General features: G+C 43.8%; 1 protein-coding gene across 2 annotated transcripts in view; it reads left to right on the top strand.

Moving 5' to 3' along the window:
* The window catches only part of Ythdf2 (YTH N(6)-methyladenosine RNA binding protein 2), a 33,810-nt gene that overhangs the window by 689 nt on the left and 15,417 nt on the right, over positions 1-17,704 (top strand). Inside the window, exons 2-4 of one of the 2 annotated variants that reach the window (XM_013034813.1) lie at positions 374-398; positions 980-1,059; positions 6,716-8,299. In XM_013034813.1, the coding sequence (XP_012890267.1) occupies positions 374-398; positions 980-1,059; positions 6,716-8,299 (1,689 nt within the window). The remainder of the gene's footprint in view (positions 1-373; positions 399-979; positions 1,060-6,715; positions 8,300-17,704) is intronic. The other variant, XM_013034819.1, reaches the window with a different exon arrangement.

The raw sequence follows: 17,704 nt of genomic DNA, 5'->3' as shown, positions 1-17,704 counted from the left end.
CCCAGCGCCTCGCGCTCGGCCCGCTCTTCCCGCTCCTCCCCGGGGCTTCGCAGCCCACCGGCCGCGCCGCGCTCCCTCCCCTCCGCGGGCCTGGTTTTCCCTCTTCGTTTCCTTCCCCTTCCTTGAAGCGCTGTTCTCTTGGCGTCGCCGCTGGCGCGTCCCCCGCTTTTTCTCCCCGCGGCCTCGCCGGCCTAGCGCCTTTCCCCGCCTCCGGTTTCCAGCCTCCCCCTCACCGCCACCACCATCACCATTCCTGAACCTCCCCTCGGGCCCGCTCCTTTATCCCCGTCGCGGGCCCTGCGCTCATTTGTCTTTCCTTTTCCGTTTCTTCCCGGACAACTTGCTGCTCGGCTCACGTTCCCTTCGCCCACAGAGACCAAAAGGTCAAGGAAACAAAGGTAAACCCCGCTTGGGGCTGGTGGTCCGGGGAGGCGGGGGGGGGGACATCGGGGAGTCGGGGGGTCTCCGGGAAGCGCCCCGAAGAGAGGACCTTTTGGAAGCTGCTTTAGTTCGCAGGTGCCTCGCGCTAAGTATTTGACCCTTAGCGGTGTGTTCTCGCAGCTGGCGTACAGCGTTTTAGTTCCCCAGGACTAATTTCATTAAGGGTGGGGGTGGGTTCAGTTTTGAAAAGCCCCAGGTCCTTCGTTTCCTGTAGATCTTAGAAGGCCTTTGTTTTTCATCCTCGTGGATCACTTTCTGGAAGTAACTCACATGGGATGGGGGAGGGGGAGCGGGAGGAATTGAAATCTAGAAGAGCCAGTAAAATGATCTTTTTTGATTAAACTTGCTCCGCGTGGAGGGAGACTTGTTCTCTGACGGATTTTGCTTCGGCCTTCCCTTTCTCATCTCTGCCCCTTGTAGGTTCAAACTGAGTTTGCCTCTGAACTAGGGAAGGTTTTCTCTGGTTAGCATATATTTGGCTGACTTGAGAGGGAGATTGTAGGGCTGGTACCTTCTTAACTGGATTTTTTTTCTTTAGTACAAAATGGATCTGTACATCAAAAGGATGGATTGAACGATGATGACTTTGAACCTTACTTGAGTCCACAGGCAAGGCCCGTGAGTAGTTGACCATTTTACCTCTTGATGAAAGTGTGTTGTGTACTGTTGTTTCCCTGACCTATCAGTAAATCTGGGGGGCGTGGGAGGAATCACCTCATACCTATTAACATGTTATAAAAGAGTTGTAAACAAATGTTAAGACAAGATTCTCAGCCTTCTTTTCAGCAAACTTAAGTGGTACTTGATAGTATTTTACTGTATCTTAAGAGTAAATGTTTATTTGTAGTTATTTCTTTAAAAAGAACATAACAGTGGAAAAATTTAGTAATATGCCTTTGCTAGTTAATTGGCAATTGTTCTGAATTTTCATTCCCAAAAACTTTTTAGGAAATTAAGGTAATAATGTGTGATGGGAAAAAATTGTAGTATAATATCTCAATTTCATTCACTGCTACAAAACTGCCTGTGTTTTTTTCTCTGGTCACTAGTGTGCACTTAGTAGAACTATTTTGAAGTTGGATCCTTGGTATTTTGAGTTGAGCTATATATTTAACATACAGATGAACTTTGTGTACCTCTGACTTCTTAGTGAGGTGAGGACCAGCATTTTTGAAATGAAGTTAAAGAAGATGAAAATATTTAGCGCAAAGTCAGAGTTGGAATATTGAGGGTAAGGGCTTAGAGTGTAGCGCAGTGGTTAGTGGGTAGAGGTATTTGTAGAATAATGTCTTCTAGTAAGATGATTTGTGTGTAGGTTCTGTTAATATGATCTGTTCATGAAGAAACTTGGTAGCGTTAAGCAGTTGATTTGTATTATCTCAGGTCCCAAAGACAGTCACAAGGCTTTTGCCTCAGATTAATAGATCAGAGAAATGGCATTATCTCTTCCATGATACCCTAAAAGATCAAGAAGTTTATGGGACATACCTAATATGAAATACAGTTGGTAATCTTAAGTAATTTGATACCCATATTTGGACATCTTTGGAGATGATTCTTAAATTTTTGGAGAAATTTTCTTCATTGAAAGTGCAAGTGATTGGTGGGGGGGGGGTTTACAGACAACTAGCTGACCAAGAAGAGTAGGAAGTAGAGAATGAACTACTAATAGGTTCCTGTTATTGAAGTAGTTTGCTTACATAATCATTATAACAGGGAGAGTGGGAACATTAAGAAACATAATTCTAGATAGTTCTTGTAAAACATTGTGTAATTCAGATTTTCAAGCTCTGAGGCATGTGGGAACCTGCCAGTTCAGGTGTATACATTCACCTATGTCTTGGCGTAGTCTGTAATATTAAGTGTGTTTTGTTTTTCTTTGTCAAGTAAGCCATAGCTTAAATGCCGGTTTGAAAAAGTTGAAGGAAAGTATAAATCTTGGGTAAGTAGATGAAGAAGAATGACCTTAGGGATCTTTTCTTTTTTCCTTTCCCTTTTTTTGTAGCTTATTATCTAGAGTAACTAATGTACTTTTTTTGTGGTTGTGCTGGTGGGATCTCAAACATGTCAAAACATGTTTGCTTTTTTTTTTTTTTTTTTGACTAGTTGGGCATGAACTCAGGGCCTGGCACTATCCCTGAGTTTCTTCTGCTCAAGGGTAGGACTCTTATCACTTGAGCCACAGCACCACTTCTAGCTTTTTCTGTGTGTGGGACTGAGGAATTGAACCCAGGTCTTCATGAATTCTAGGCAAGCACTCTACTACTAAACCACATTCCAAGCCCCAACAGACTTAAGAAAAATGTTACTGGCATTATATAAGCCTGCTATCATTTGAGCTATGCTACCAGCCTCAATTCGTGTACTCTTTTTTTATTTTTTTATCAGCTAACTGGCCGTTTTTATTTGGGGTGAGGTAGTCTATGCTGAGTGTGAAGACAAGGGGTCTTGATGGATCTGAGAGGAAACCAGAGGGTTGGGGTGATGGGAAAATGAGGGTACAGGTGGGTGGGGGTGATGAGGCAGTGGGTGGGAAACTGCGAAGGTCTTGGGGGTTGGGTGGGAGGGCTCTGAGGGACCCAGAGAAGTTTCTAGACGCAGACACTCAGCTTGGGGCCTCTCCAGGTATGGGATGATGCTACTGGCCTTCCTTCCAGAACCTTCCCTCTGCAGTAAGTGCACTGGCTTGTCCTCCATTCCCCAGGGGTGGGATGGCGGCTAAGGTCAGGGGTCCTGTGATGGTGTGGGCTTGGGTGCCAGTCCTGCCGACCACCACACAGCTCAGCAGAAGGAAGGGTGCCAGGCCCTAATTCATGTACTCTTAAACCACTTCTTAATGTATGTATTTATTTTTTGTTTAGTTGGCTCTAGGGCTTGAACTCAGGACCTGGGTGCTACTGTTCCTGAGCTTTTTTTTTTTTTTTTTTTTTGTCGGTTGTGGGGCTTGAACTCGGCCTGGGTGTTGTCCCTCAGCTCTTCAGCTCAAGGCTAGCACTTGAGACACAGCGCCACTTCCGGCTTTTTCTGCTTATGTGGTGCTGAGGAATCAAACCCAGGGCCTCATGCATGCTAGGCAAGCATTCTACCACTGAGCCACCTTCCCAGCCCCCCCTTTTTTTTTGCCAGTTGTGGGGCTTGAACTGTGGGCCTGGGCACTGTCCCTCAGCTCTTCAGCTCAAGGCCAGTGCTCTACCTCTTGAGCCACAGTGCCACTTCTGGGTTTTAGTGGTTTCTTGGAGATCAGAGTCTCACGGACTTTTCTACCTGGGCTGGCTTTGAACCATGATTCTCAGATCTCAGCCTCCTGAGTAGCTAGGATCATAGGCGTGAGCCACCGGTGCCCAGCTTCCTGAACTTTTTTTGCTCAGAGCTAGCATTGTATCACTTGAGCTATACTGCTTTACCTCTGGTTTATTTTGTAGTTAATTGGAGATGAGAGTGTCAAAGACTTTCTGGCTAGTCTTGCCTGGGTTGGCTTCAAATGCAGGGCTCAGTTCTCAGCCTCTTAAGTAGCTAGGATTACAGGCAGGAGCCACCAGTACCCAGCTGTTAAACCAATTTTTTTTATCACCTTATATTAGACTACTTCAAATCCAATCCATTGATAAGACTGAGTTTCTTTCTTTTTTCTTTTCTTTTTCTTTTTTTGCCAGTCCTGGTGCTTGAACTCAGGACCTGGGCCCTGCCCATGAGCTTCTTTTGCTCAGAGCTAGCACTCTACTACTTGAGCCATAATGCCTCTTCTGGTTTTTTCTGTTTATGTGGTACTGAGGAATCAAGCCCAGGGCTTCATGCATGCTAAGTAAGCACTCTACCATTAAACCACATTTCCCAGCCCAGGCTTAGCTTCTTAAATGTAATAGATTTGGGTGTGTGGAAATTTTAAAAGTAGGTTTGAAAACTTTTAAACGTGAGGGTATGTGGAAAGACTAAAAAACTTTTTTATTTAAGTAGTTGTACAAGAGGGTTACTATTCAAATTTAAATTGTAAGGAAAATTTAAATTGGTAAAAACAGCCATTTATCAAATCTCCTGAAAAATTTTAATATTGAAGAGGTATAGTTTAGTGGTTAAGGAACATACCACTGTGGCACGAGATAATAGAAGCTTAGGGCCTAAGGTACTTATGATCATCCAAGAGTCTTTAAGAGCAAAGCTAATGAATTGATAATGGATTTATATATTACCAGAACTATTAGAGTTGTGGCAAACTATGCTAATTTGAGTTGAGCTGTATCTCTGTCTATGGAGACTTCATTTTGTGTACTGTGGCTTTTAAGGGATTATACTGTGAGTTATAGAATTTATTACAAAAAATAGTTCTCTTAGGGGCTGGGAAGGTGCTCACTGGTAGAGTGCTTGCCTTCGATTCCTCAGCACCACATAAGAAGAAAAAGCTGGAAGTGGCCCTGTGGCTCAAGTGGTAGCGTGCTAGCCTTGAGCTGAAGAGCTGAGGGACAGTGCCTAGGCCCAGAGTTCAGGCCCCATGACTGACCCCCCCCCCAAAAAAAAAATCCTAATGTGAAAGCTAGTAGTATATAAATCCACAGTCTTGATTATGTAGGATGTTTTATTTTTTTGTCGGTCGTGGGGCTTGAACTCTGGGCCTGGGCGCTACCCTCAGCTCTTCAGCTGAAGGTGAGCAAGCACTCTACCATTTGAGCTACAACACCACTTCCGGTTTTCTGGTGGTTTATTGGAGATAGGAGTCTCACAATTTTCCTGCCGGGGCTGGCTTTAAAACGCTATCCTCAGATCTCAGCCTCCTGAGTAGCTAGGATTATAGGCGTGAGTCACCAGTGCCCGGCAGGATATTTTAAAGTACATAGACTTACCTTTAGAAATTTATTTAGTTGGTTGGGGACTGAACTCTGGGCCTGGGTGCTGTGCCTCAGCTCTTCAGCTCAAGGTTAGCACTCTACCACTTGAGCCACAGTACCACTTCCGGCTTTTTTTGCTTATGTGGTGCTGAAGAATGGAACCCAGGGCTTCATGCATGCAAGGCAAGCGCTCTACCACTGAGCCTCTTTCCCAGTCACACTTTTTTTCTTCTTATTTCAGGTCCTCTGGAAGATAATTGTCTCCTTTTCAGGTTATAGTTAAAGAGTGACATCTGTTGGTGGTTTGCCCATCAGAGTAAACTATATATAATGGATATTGCCTTTTGATTTAATAGTGAGGAATGGCTGTACAGACGTTTGGGCTAGAGCTTGAAATTTCCGGTTCCTTTTCTTTTGTCTCATACCTGTTAATGTGGTTTAGGAAACTCTTGAACACTGATCTTCGATTTCTGAAATCCAAAATCACCTCCTCCCACACCCCTTCTTTTCTTTTGGGGGGGGGTCTGGTCGTAGGGCCTGAACTCTGGGCCTGGGCGCTGTCCCTGAGCTCTTCAGCTCAAGGCTAGCATTCTACCACTTGAGCCACAGCGCCACTTCCGGCTTTTTTCTTTTTGCTTATGTGGTGCTGAGGAATCGAATCCAGGGCCTCATGCATGCAAGGCAAGCGCTCTACCACTGAGCCACCTTCCCAGCCCCCACACCCCTTCTTTACACTGGGGTTTGAACTCAAAACTTTGTACTTGTTGAGCAGGCACTCTACCACTTGAGCCATGCCTCCAGCTACAAAGTTAATTGGTTTTTATGAGTTTACCTGGCATTGGTGGCTTATGCCTGTAATCCTAGCTACTCAGAAGGCTGAGATCTGAAAATCACAGTTTGAAGTCAACCCAGGCAGGACTTTTTTTTGTTTCGGTCGGTCGTGGGGCTTGAACTCTGGGCTTGGGTGCTGTCCCTGCGCTCTTCAGCTCAAGGTGAGCGTTCTACCGCTTGAGCCACAGTGCTACTTCCGGTTTTCTAGTGGTTTATTGGAGATAAGAGTTTCATAGACTTTCCTTGCCTGGGCTGGCTTTGAACCTTGATTCTCAGATCTCAGCCTCCTGAGTAGCTAGGATTACAGGCATGAGCCGCCAGCGCCTGGCCCAGGCAGGACTCTTAACTTTAGTTGACCACCAAAAAGCCAGAAGTACAGCTGTGACTCAAATGGTAGAGTGCTAGCCTTGAGCAGAAGAAGCTTAGGAACAGATTCCAGGCCCTGAATTCATGTCCCCCTGCACAAAAAATAAGTAGATAAGGTATCTGAATTTATAGAGATTACTTGAATATGCAACTCTTACAGTAATGGCTGAAATATTTGAATTGTGTGATTTATGGGGAAAGAACTGTCTTGATGTTACTTTTTGTTTTATTTGCCTTATTTTTTTTTTCTTCCACAGAATAATGCATATACTGCCATGTCAGACTCATACTTACCCAGTTACTACAGTCCCTCTATTGGCTTTTCTTATTCTTTGGGTGAAGCCGCTTGGTCTACTGGGGGTGACACAGCCATGCCATATCTAACTTCTTACGGACAACTGAGCAACGGAGAGCCCCACTTCCTACCAGATGCAATGTTTGGACAACCAGGAGCCCTAGGTAGCACTCCATTTCTTGGCCAGCATGGTTTTAATTTCTTTCCCAGTGGGATTGACTTCTCAGCATGGGGAAATAACAGTTCTCAGGGACAGTCTACTCAGAGCTCTGGATATAGTAGCAATTATGCATATGCACCTAGCTCCTTAGGTGGAGCCATGATTGATGGACAGTCAGCTTTTGCCAATGAGACCCTCAATAAGGCTCCTGGAATGAATACCATAGACCAAGGGATGGCAGCACTGAAGCTGGGTAGCACAGAAGTTGCAAGCAGTGTTCCAAAAGTTGTAGGTTCTGCTGTTGGTAGTGGGTCCATTACCAGTAACATCGTGGCTTCCAGTAGTTTGCCTCCAGCTACCATTGCTCCTCCAAAACCAGCATCTTGGGCTGATATTGCTAGCAAGCCTGCAAAACAGCAACCTAAGTTGAAGACCAAGAATGGCATTGCAGGATCAAGTCTTCCACCACCCCCAATAAAGCATAACATGGATATTGGAACTTGGGATAACAAGGGTCCTGTGGCAAAAGCCCCTTCACAGGCTTTGGTTCAGAATATAGGTCAGCCAACCCAGGGTTCTCCCCAGCCTGTAGGTCAACAGGCCAACAATAGCCCACCAGTGGCTCAGACATCAGTAGGGCAACAGACACAGCCGTTGCCTCCGCCTCCACCACAGCCTGCCCAGCTCTCAGTCCAGCAACAAGCAGCTCAGCCAACCCGCTGGGTAGCACCTCGGAACCGTGGCAGTGGGTTCGGTCATAATGGGGTGGATGGTAATGGAGTAGGACAGTCTCAGGCTGGTTCTGGATCTACTCCTTCAGAACCTCACCCAGTGTTGGAGAAGTTGCGGTCCATTAATAACTATAACCCTAAAGATTTTGACTGGAATCTGAAACATGGCCGGGTTTTCATCATTAAGAGCTACTCTGAGGACGATATCCACCGGTCCATTAAATATAACATCTGGTGCAGCACAGAGCATGGTAACAAGAGACTGGATGCTGCTTACCGTTCCATGAACGGGAAAGGCCCCGTTTACTTACTTTTCAGTGTCAACGGCAGTGGACACTTCTGTGGAGTTGCAGAAATGAAATCTGCTGTGGACTACAACACGTGTGCAGGTGTGTGGTCCCAGGACAAATGGAAGGGTCGTTTTGATGTCAGATGGATTTTTGTGAAGGACGTTCCCAATAGCCAACTGCGACACATTCGCCTAGAGAACAACGAGAATAAACCAGTGACCAACTCTAGGGACACTCAGGAAGTGCCTCTGGAAAAAGCTAAGCAGGTGTTGAAAATCATAGCCAGCTACAAGCACACCACTTCCATTTTTGATGACTTCTCACACTATGAGAAACGCCAAGAGGAAGAAGAAAGTGTTAAAAAGGTAACCAGCTTACCATTCTTAAGATGTTTTAGGGAAGGAGAAGGGACCAGAGAAACGAGAAGTATTATAGTGAGTGGCCATTAAAAGCTCTGTAAATAACACAGTATCATTTAATAGTTCAAGGCTTTATGAAGGTATAATTGGTCTTAATATTTGAACCTTACTGTGAAGGAAATATGAAAACATTAGTAAAGGATAGAAATACAGGCTTTTAGGGACTGGGAAAGTGGCTCAGTGGTAGAGTGCTTGCCTTGCATGCATGAGGCCCTGGGTTCAATTCCTCAGCACCACATAAGCAAAAAGAAAAATCCGGAAGTGGCGCTGTGGCTCAAGTGGTAGAGCGTTAGCCTTGAGCTGAAGAGCTGAGGGACAGTGCCCAGGCCCAGAGTTCAGGCCCCACGACTGGACCCCCCCAAAAAAATGAATGAATGAAAGAAATGCAAAAGAAATTGACAGGATAGAATGATAGAGACTTTAGGAAAAAAGATAGAGGCTGTGAAATTACAGAGAAAACTAATTTTTGGTCTTGATGGAATTCTGTGATTATTTTCAAGAGTTGGTATGTTAGCAACTCCTGAAATATGTCTAAAAATTTCAGTACCCAGGGCCTTGTGAATGTTAGGCCAGCACTCTACACTGAATCACAGAATTTTTTTTTTTTTTTTTGTCTGTCGTGGGGCTTGAACTCAGGGCTTGGGTGCTATCCTTCAGCTCTTCAGCTCAAGGAAAGCTCTCTACTGCTTGAGCCACAGCTCCACTTCCCACAGAAATGTTTATCACTAGAAAAAATTAATCTCACCAGAAAAAGATAAACTTTTTTTTTTTGGTAGTGGTATTGGGAGCTTGAATTCAGGGACTAGGTATTGTCCCTGAGCACTCTGCCATAGCTCCTCTTCCAGCTTACTTATGGTTAATTGGAGATAAAAGAGCTGGCTTCCAACTGTAATTCTTAGAGCTCAGCCTCCTGAGGAATTATTAGTATTACAGTTGTGAGCCACCGGTACCCAGCTTGCTTTTAACATTCCTAAAGAGCCACTTTCCTCTGATTCAGTTGTAATAAGAAGGCATCTTGGATAGATTTAGGGAGAATGAGCCCAAAGTAGAATTGGATAAATGTCTGTATGTATCTGTGTATCTATTTATCTAAACATCTAATCATCCCCAGTCTTGAGGCTTGAACTTGGGGCTTGAACTCAGGCTTAGGATGCTGTCTCTGAGCTTTTTTGCTTAAGGCTGATGCTATACTACTTGAGCCACACCCCCTACTTCAGGCTTTTTGTTTTGCTGGTTAATTAGAGTCTCAAAGAGTTTTTCTGTCTGGACTGGTTTTGAACTGTGATCCTCAGATACCAGCTTCCCGAGTAGCTAGGATTAGAGGCTTGAGCCATCACTGTCCAACTCAGACATTCTGAAATATAGGAAGGAAGTGGAAAGATTATGGACAAGAACATTTTTCTTTGAAGAGGTATACCTTAATGTTTGAGAGAATTATGCACTGTTAGACTCCAATGTAAAATAAAACATGCCAATCTTAAATTTTTCTTAATTAAAAAAAATTTATAGGGATATTGTATATGGTGAGGGATCTGGGCACTCATTGTTGAGTCTATGAAAACATTGAGCATTAGAGAAAGTTGAGGGGTCTTTTTCTTTTTTCTTTTTTTTTGGCCGGTTGTGGGGCCTGAACTCTGGGCCTGGGCTCTGTCCCTCAGCTCTTCAACTCAAGGCTAGTGCTCTACCACTTGAGCCACAGCCCTACTTCTGGCTTTTTCTGCTTATGTGGTGCTGAGGAATCGAACCCAGGGCTTCATTCATGAAAGGCAATCACTCTACCACTGAGCCACCTTCCCAGCCCCTGAGGGGTCTTTTTCTACTTGGAGATGATGCATGAGTGTTGAACTAAAGTGGGAATAGGTTTTGTTTTGTATTATTTTTTGGCCAGTCGTAGGGCTTGAACTCTAGGCCTGGGCACTGTCCCTGAGCTGCTTTTGCTCAAGGCTAGCTAGCACTCTACCACTTGAGCTTTAGGATCACTTCCAGTTTTTTGTGTTTATGTGGTACTGAGGAATTGAGCCCAGGGCTTCATGCATGCTAGGCAAGCACTCTACAATCAAGCCACTTTCCCAGCCCAAGGATAGTTTTGTCTTGCCTTCTAGATCAACAGACAAATGAAAAATGGAGGGCTGGGGGCAAGGGAAGCAGAGTTGAAACCCCAAGATTTCAAAAACAAAAAAACAGGTGGTAAAAGCATTAAAGGCTAAGTGGCAGAATATTGTCACTTTGCTGACAGGAAAAAGTGCATTGTCCTTTAAATTCCTTTCTTCCCTAAAAATGGGATGTAAAATCTGCCTTGATCTCATCGCAAAAGATAGTTTACTGATTGTTTTTGCTAAATGTCTGAAGGATTTGAAGATTAACTTTTCTGGCTTTTGTTTCTAGAAGAATAGGAAAGAAGGTCATGACCTTTTCGGAATCCCGTATTGGCATAACAGATTGATAAACGTGAAAGAGCATGGCCATCTAGGTCATGTGGAAATTGTGTTTTATGAATTTATTTTCCTTCATCCTGCAAATTTCTGTTCTATATCTTTTGATTAAAAGCAGGAAGGCAAAGATGAATTTTAAGGAATGCACAACATAGATGTCAAGATAAACTGTTCGGGACTCAGTAGGGAAATGTATATCTAAAAATGAAGTAGGAACTGGGTGTTGGTGGCTCACTCTTATAATCTTAGCCTACTTCCATGGCTGAGATGTGAAGACAGAGGTTTGAAGCCAGCCCAGGCATAGAAATCTGAAAGACTCCTTTCCCCATAACCAGCAAAATGCTAAAACTGGAGGAGTTACTCTTATGGTAAAAGTGTCAGCTGTGAGCAAAAAAGCTGGGCTAGCTCTTTGAGTTCAAGCTCCCAAACTAGCACAATTAAAAGAAAAATAAAATAGGAAAAACATGTTGATGTGTGTATGTATGAATTAATATTTATTTGGTGGTACCAAGATTTGAATTGACCTTGAGCTTTTTTTTGTTTTTGGTGGGTGGTGGGGCTTCAACTCAGGGCTTGGGTGATGTCTTTATGCTCTTTTGCCTAAGGCTAATGTTCTACCACTTTAAGTCACAATGCTACTTCCGATTTTCTGTGGTTAATTGGGTAAGAATCTCATAGACTTACCTGCCCTGGTTGGCTTTGAACCTTGATCCTCAGATCTCGGCCTCCTCTGACCTTGAGTTTTATTAGTCAACATTTCTACCACTTGAATCATGACTCCAGCCCTTGTTGATTTATTTATTTATTTTGGGTCCGGTCGTGGGGCCTGAACTCAGCCTAGGCACTGTCCTTCAGCTCTTCAGCTCAAGGCTAGCACTTTACCACTTGAGCCACAGCGCCACTTCCGGCTTTTTTCTTTTTTTGCTTATGTGGTGCTGAGGAATCAAACTCTGGGCCTCTGGCATTCAAGGCAAGCGCTCTACCCCTGAGCCACCTTCCCAGCCCTTGTTGATTTATTTTTATTTATTTTTAAATTTTTTTTTTTTGGTCGGTCGTGGGGCTTGAATTTGGGCCTGGGCACTGTCCTTCAGCTCTTTAGCTCAAGGCTAGTCCTCTACCACTTGAGCTACAGCACCACTTCCAGTTTTCTGGTGGTTTATTGGAAATGAGTTTCTCAGACTTTTCTGTCCAGACTGGCTTTGAACCTCGATCCTCAGTTCTCAGCCTTGTAAGTGGCTAGGATTATGGGCGTGTGCCCTTGTTAATTTATGTTGATTAATTTTGTGTATACACAGCTGGGGAATGAAATGAGGGCCTCACATGTGCTCCATCGCACTGTATCCTCAACTCCATTGCACTGTACCCCTAACTGTTGGGTACCCCTAACTGTGTCTGGCTATATATTTTGTGCTGGTCATAGGGCTTGAATTCAGGGCCTGGGTGCTATCCCTGAGCTTCCCCTCCACCCCACCCCCCCTCAGGGCTAGTGCTCTGCCACTTCAGCCAAAGCTCCACTTAAGACTTTTTGATCAATTAGAGATTAATTAGAGGTAAGAATCTCATGCACTTTTCTGTACAGGCTGGCTTTTTCTAGATCTGAGTAGCTAGTATTGTGAGCCACAACTCCAAGCTTTTTTTACTTTTTAAATTTTTACTTGACTTTTTATTCATTTTTGGGTCCGGTCATGGGGCCTGAACTCTGGGCCTGGGCATTGTCCCTCAGCTCTTCAGCTCAAGGCTAGCACTCTACCACTTGAGCCACAGCGCCACTTCCGGCTTTTTTCTTTTTGCTTATGTGGTGCTGAGGAATCGAACCCAGGGCCTCAGGCAGGCAAGGCAAGCGTTCTACCACTGAGCCACCTTCCCAGCCCCTACTTGACTTTTTATTTTAAAAATTTTTTTTAGTATATACTTTTTATTGTAAAGATACTGTACAGAGGGGTTACAGTTACATGAGTTTTTTTATTTTTTGATAAGACCTTAGCTCTGGCTGTGTGTGTAACTAGGTATTGAACTCAGCCTCCTGCTTAAGCACTCTACCTACTTTGAGTTGTAATCAAGGATATATTTGGATTAAATTCACTAATATGCTTCAGTGAGTGATAATTGAACTTCATATTAGTAGGGTAATAGTCTTAGGTGACAAGCCTTGTCATACTTTATTCTTAGAATGAATGCAATAATAAAAACTTTAGAGCTTTGTTAATAGGATTCAATGGTAGAGTGCTTGCCTAGTCTGCACCAGGGTCCTGGCTCTATCCTCCACCACCCCCCCCCAAAAAAAAGATAATGGTTCTTTTTCAGAATGATTTCCATAATGATTCCTGGTAAATGAGTGTCCTAATTGTTCTCATGATGGTAAACACACACCAGATTAAAATTAGAAATAACTGTGTCAGATTACTTTTTAGGCTTACTTTGTGCAAGGAGAAATTATAGAGGTTTCAAGAAAAGTCCCTATGATTTTTGTAGACCCAGATATTATCTCAGTCTGTATTGTACTCATTTGGTTACTGTTGTTATCCTTAACATCCTTATATAACCACTGGTGGACTCTTACAGTCTTTATTATGCTTCCAGAGGGAAGCAAATTTTGTTAAAAATGGTTCTTAGCTCATTGATGCACTAGACTTAGAAGATGGTATGTGTGTGCCTGCCTTTGTATTAATTACAGGAATGAAAAAAAATGGAAAATAGGGTAGCAACTCGGTAAATAACTTCAGTAAGTAAACATCATCCTGAAGGTGATGTCACAACTGTTCTAAAGTTCCATGGTTGGGAACATATCTTGGCAGAACCAGATGGCCATTTTTATCTAGTATTACTGATTTACTCTGTCACATAGAACCTTTATTGAACTTTTCTGGCTTCATACTTCCAAGAAAATTTTTAGTGACTTTTTGTTGTTATTCTTGTGGGGCTGGGGCTGGACGCTGTCCCTCAGCTCTTCAACTCAAGGCTAGTGCTCTACCACTTGAGCCACAGAGCCAGCCTCAGGAGTAGTTAGGATTACAGGCGTGAATCACTGGTGCCCAGCTTCTGGTTTTCTGTTTTTTCTGGTCCTTGGGCTTGAATTCAGGGCCTGGGTACTGACCTTGAGCCTCTCTGTGTTCAAGGTTAACACTGTACCATTTGAGCCCCAGTGACACTACCAGCTTTTTAGGCTCAGGCCTTTTTTTTTGTCGGTCAGTTGGTTGTGGGGCTTGAACTATGAACCTGGGTGCTATCCCTGAGCTCTTCAGCTCAAGGCTCTACCACTTGAGTGACAGAGCCACTTCCAGTTTTCTGGTGGTTAATTGGAGATGAGAATCTCATGGACTTACCTGCTTGGGCTGACTTTGAACCATGATCCTCAGATCTCAGCCTCTTGAGTAGCTAGGATTACTTCCCGCTTTTTCTGTTTATGTGGTACTTCGGAATGGTACCCAGAGCTTCATGCATGCTAGGCAAACACTAACACATTCCCATCTTCACAGCTGGTTTTTCTGGTGGTTAATTGGAGATTAGTTCCATAGACTTTCCTATGCAATCTGGCTTTAAACCGTGAAGCTCAGACCTCAGCCTCCTGAGTAGCTAGGATTATACGTGATGAGCCACTACTGTCCAGCTAGTTGGTTTAATTTATTTTTTTTAGCTTTTATTTTTTTGTCGGTCAAGGGGCCTGAACTCTGGGCCTGGGCACTGTTCTTCAGCTCAAGGCTAGCGCCCTACCAATTGAGCTACAGGGCCACTTTGGGTTTTTTCTGCTTAAGTGGTGCTGGGGAATTGAAAATGAACCCAGGGCCTCATGCATGCAAGGCAAGCACTCTACCACTGAGCCAACTTCCCAGCCCTGGTTTAATTTTTATTTTCTATTTCTAGTCCTTTAAATACAAGTAACAATAAGGGAAGTATTCTAGTAAAGAAGACTAAGGATGGAAATTCTATTAAAGCCTCTAGTATAATGCTAAACTCTGTGGCCCCCTGGGGTAAATGTTTTGCTATATTTCCCTCTGATTGGAAAACTGAAGAGAAGAAAAGAGAGAGGAAATGTGGTACCAGCTTGAGGTTTGTTATTTAATTAATTAAATTTTGCTTTTTTTGTTATTGTTGTTCTGTGCCTTGGGCTTGAACTCAGGGCCTGAGCACAGTCCCTAGTTTTTTGTCGGTCATGGGGCTTGAACTCTGGGCTTGGGCCCTGTCCCTGTGCTCTTTAGCTCAAGGTGAGCCACAGCGCTACTTCCGGTTTCCTAGTGGTTTATTGGAGATGAATCTCACAGACTTTCCTTCCCCGGGTTAGCTTTGATTGTCAGATCTCAGCCTCCTGAGTAGCTAGGATTACGGATGTGAGCTACCAGCGCCAGCCTCTTCCCTGAGCTTCTTTTGCGTAAGGCAGGTGTTTTATCCCTTGAGCCACAGATCCACTTCTAGCTTTTTTTTTTTTTTTAACTAGTTATCGGAGATGAGAGTCTCAGGGATTTTCCTGTCCAGAATGGCTTTGAACTACTATCCTCAGATCTCAGCCTCCTGAGAGCCACCAGCACTGGAATCTTTTAAAGTATTTTATTTTTAAAGTCCTGTCAATGTTTTAATTCAGTATTTCAACGTAAAGTCCCCATAACAAAGATGTACCAAGGTGGGAATGACTGAAAAGGTTAAAGTGGCACAAATTTACCAAGCTATTTATTTAAATTTATTAAGCTATAATTGTTGGCTTAGACCTTGATACCTTTTGCTTCAGCCTCCTGTGTGGTGTCATTACAAGTATTTCATGTGTAGCTAAACAAGTTTTAAGAAGTACATTATAGTTGAAAACTAAGACAATATGAATAAAATGTAGCCATTTTCATCAGCTTAGTCATTAATAAAAAAGACTTATGGAAAAATGAGAAATGATCCTAATATACTTAAGAGGCCGCGTTTTTTTCCCCTCCCTCCCTCCCTCCCTCCCTCCCTCCTTTCTTTCTTTCTTCTTTTTTGTGCTTGTTCAAGAACTTGAACTTAGGGCCTGCATGCTATCTCTGAGCTTTTTGGGAGGGGGCGGGGTTGGTCGTGGATGCTGAACTCTGGGCCTGGGCACTGTCCCTCAGCTCTTCAGCTCAAGGCTAGCATTCTACAAACTTGAGCCCACAGTGTGACTTCTGGCTTTTTCTGCTTATGTGGTGCTGAGGAATTGAACCCAGGGCTTCATGCACACTAGGCAAACACACTACCACTGAGCCACCTTCCCAGCCCTCTGAGCTTATTTTTGCTTAAGGCTAGTGTCTACCACTTTGAGCCACACAGTACCCTGGCTTTGTTTTTTCTTTCTATCTCAGTCAGTCTGTCTGTCTTGTCAGGAACTACATGCTATCCCTTAGCTTTTTTTGCTTAAGGCTAGTTCTCTACCACTTGAAACACAACTCCATTTCTAAGCTTCTTTTTGGTGGTTAATTGGAGGTTATAGTCTTCTGCATTTTCTTGCTCGGCCTGACTTCAAACTGTGGTTGTCAGGTCTCAGCCTACTGACCATCTAGGATTATAGATAGGAGCCACCAGTACCCACTGGTTTCTTTTAATCTTTATTAGAGATTAAAATGCGTGCAAATTTATACTTCTGTGTTGGATGTGCTTCAACATACGCCTAGAATGTTTTGTGCATTGATATATTGCTACATAAGTCTCTCATAGCTATAAATCAGTTCCAGGTATTAATGTGTGAGGATCATGTCCAGTTGAATGCATACACATGAGACTGGGAAGAATACATATCCAATCTGAATTCCTCTCTGTTCTGACAATCTATATATTTGGTTTTCATTAAGCTTTGGTTCTCATTAAGCTTTTCCTCCCCTATCATTTATTGATTGATTAATTGATTGATTGTTGGTCATGGGGCTTAAACTCAGGGCCTGGGTGCTGTCCCTGAGCTCTTCAGCTCAAGTCTAGCGTTCTACCACTTTCTGTTTTTTTGTTTGGTTGATGTAGGGCTTTAACTCTGGATCTGGGTGCTGTCTCTCAGCTTTTCAGCTCAAGGCTAGCGCTCTACCACTTAAGCCACAGTGTCACTTCTGGTTTTCTGGTGGTTAATTGAAGATAAGAGTCTATCAGACTTTCCTGGCCGGGCTGGCTTTGAATGGCTATCCTCAGATCTCAGCCTCCTGAGTAGCTAGGTTTACAAGAGCGAGCCACTGGCGCTCATTTGTCATTTTTCTTTTTTAATTGGAGATTAGAGTTTTGGACTTTGCTGCCCTGAACAATGTTGCCCAACTTGACCTTGAACTTGGCCCCATGACTGGACCCCCCCCCAAAAAAAAAATAGTGTGAAAAACTAAAGACATTAAAGCCACTCAGATATGAGCCATTTTGCTTTTCTGCCAAAAGTAAAAGCTTTTTTTTTTTGGGGTCCGGTCGTGAACTCTGGGCCTACGCACTGTCCTTCAGCTCTTCAGCTCAAACCTAGCACTCTACCACTTGAGCCACCGCACCACTTCCGGCTTTTTTCTTTTTGTTTATGTGGTGCTGAGGAATTGAACCTAGGGCCTCATGCATGCAAGGCAAGCGCTCTACCACTGAGCCACCTTCCCAGGAAAGCTTTTTTTTTTTTGGTGGGTTGTGGGGCTTGAACTCGGCCTGGGTGCCGTCCCTCAGCTCTTCAGCTCAAGGCTAATGCTCTAATGCTCTACCACTTGAACCATCATGCCATTTCCAGTTTTCTGGTGCTTAATTGGAGATGAATCTCATGGACTTTCCTGCCTGAGCTGGCTTTGAACCATGATCCTCAGATCCTTGTCTCCTGAGTAGCTAGGATTACAAGAGTGAGCCACTTGCACCACACTCACGTTCCCCTTTTCACATGAAACTTCTCAAGGTATGCTTTCCAGTTAACCACCAAAAATGCTGAAAGTGGATTTGTGGCCTAAGCAGTAGCATGGGGAACAGCGCCTGGGCTCTTGAGTTC

Source organism: Dipodomys ordii, unplaced genomic scaffold, assembly GCF_000151885.1.
Source record: "Dipodomys ordii isolate 6190 unplaced genomic scaffold, Dord_2.0 Scaffold6, whole genome shotgun sequence".
Classification (NCBI taxonomy): domain Eukaryota; kingdom Metazoa; phylum Chordata; class Mammalia; order Rodentia; family Heteromyidae; genus Dipodomys; species Dipodomys ordii.
This window is presented reverse-complemented; position numbering and strand designations above follow the sequence as displayed.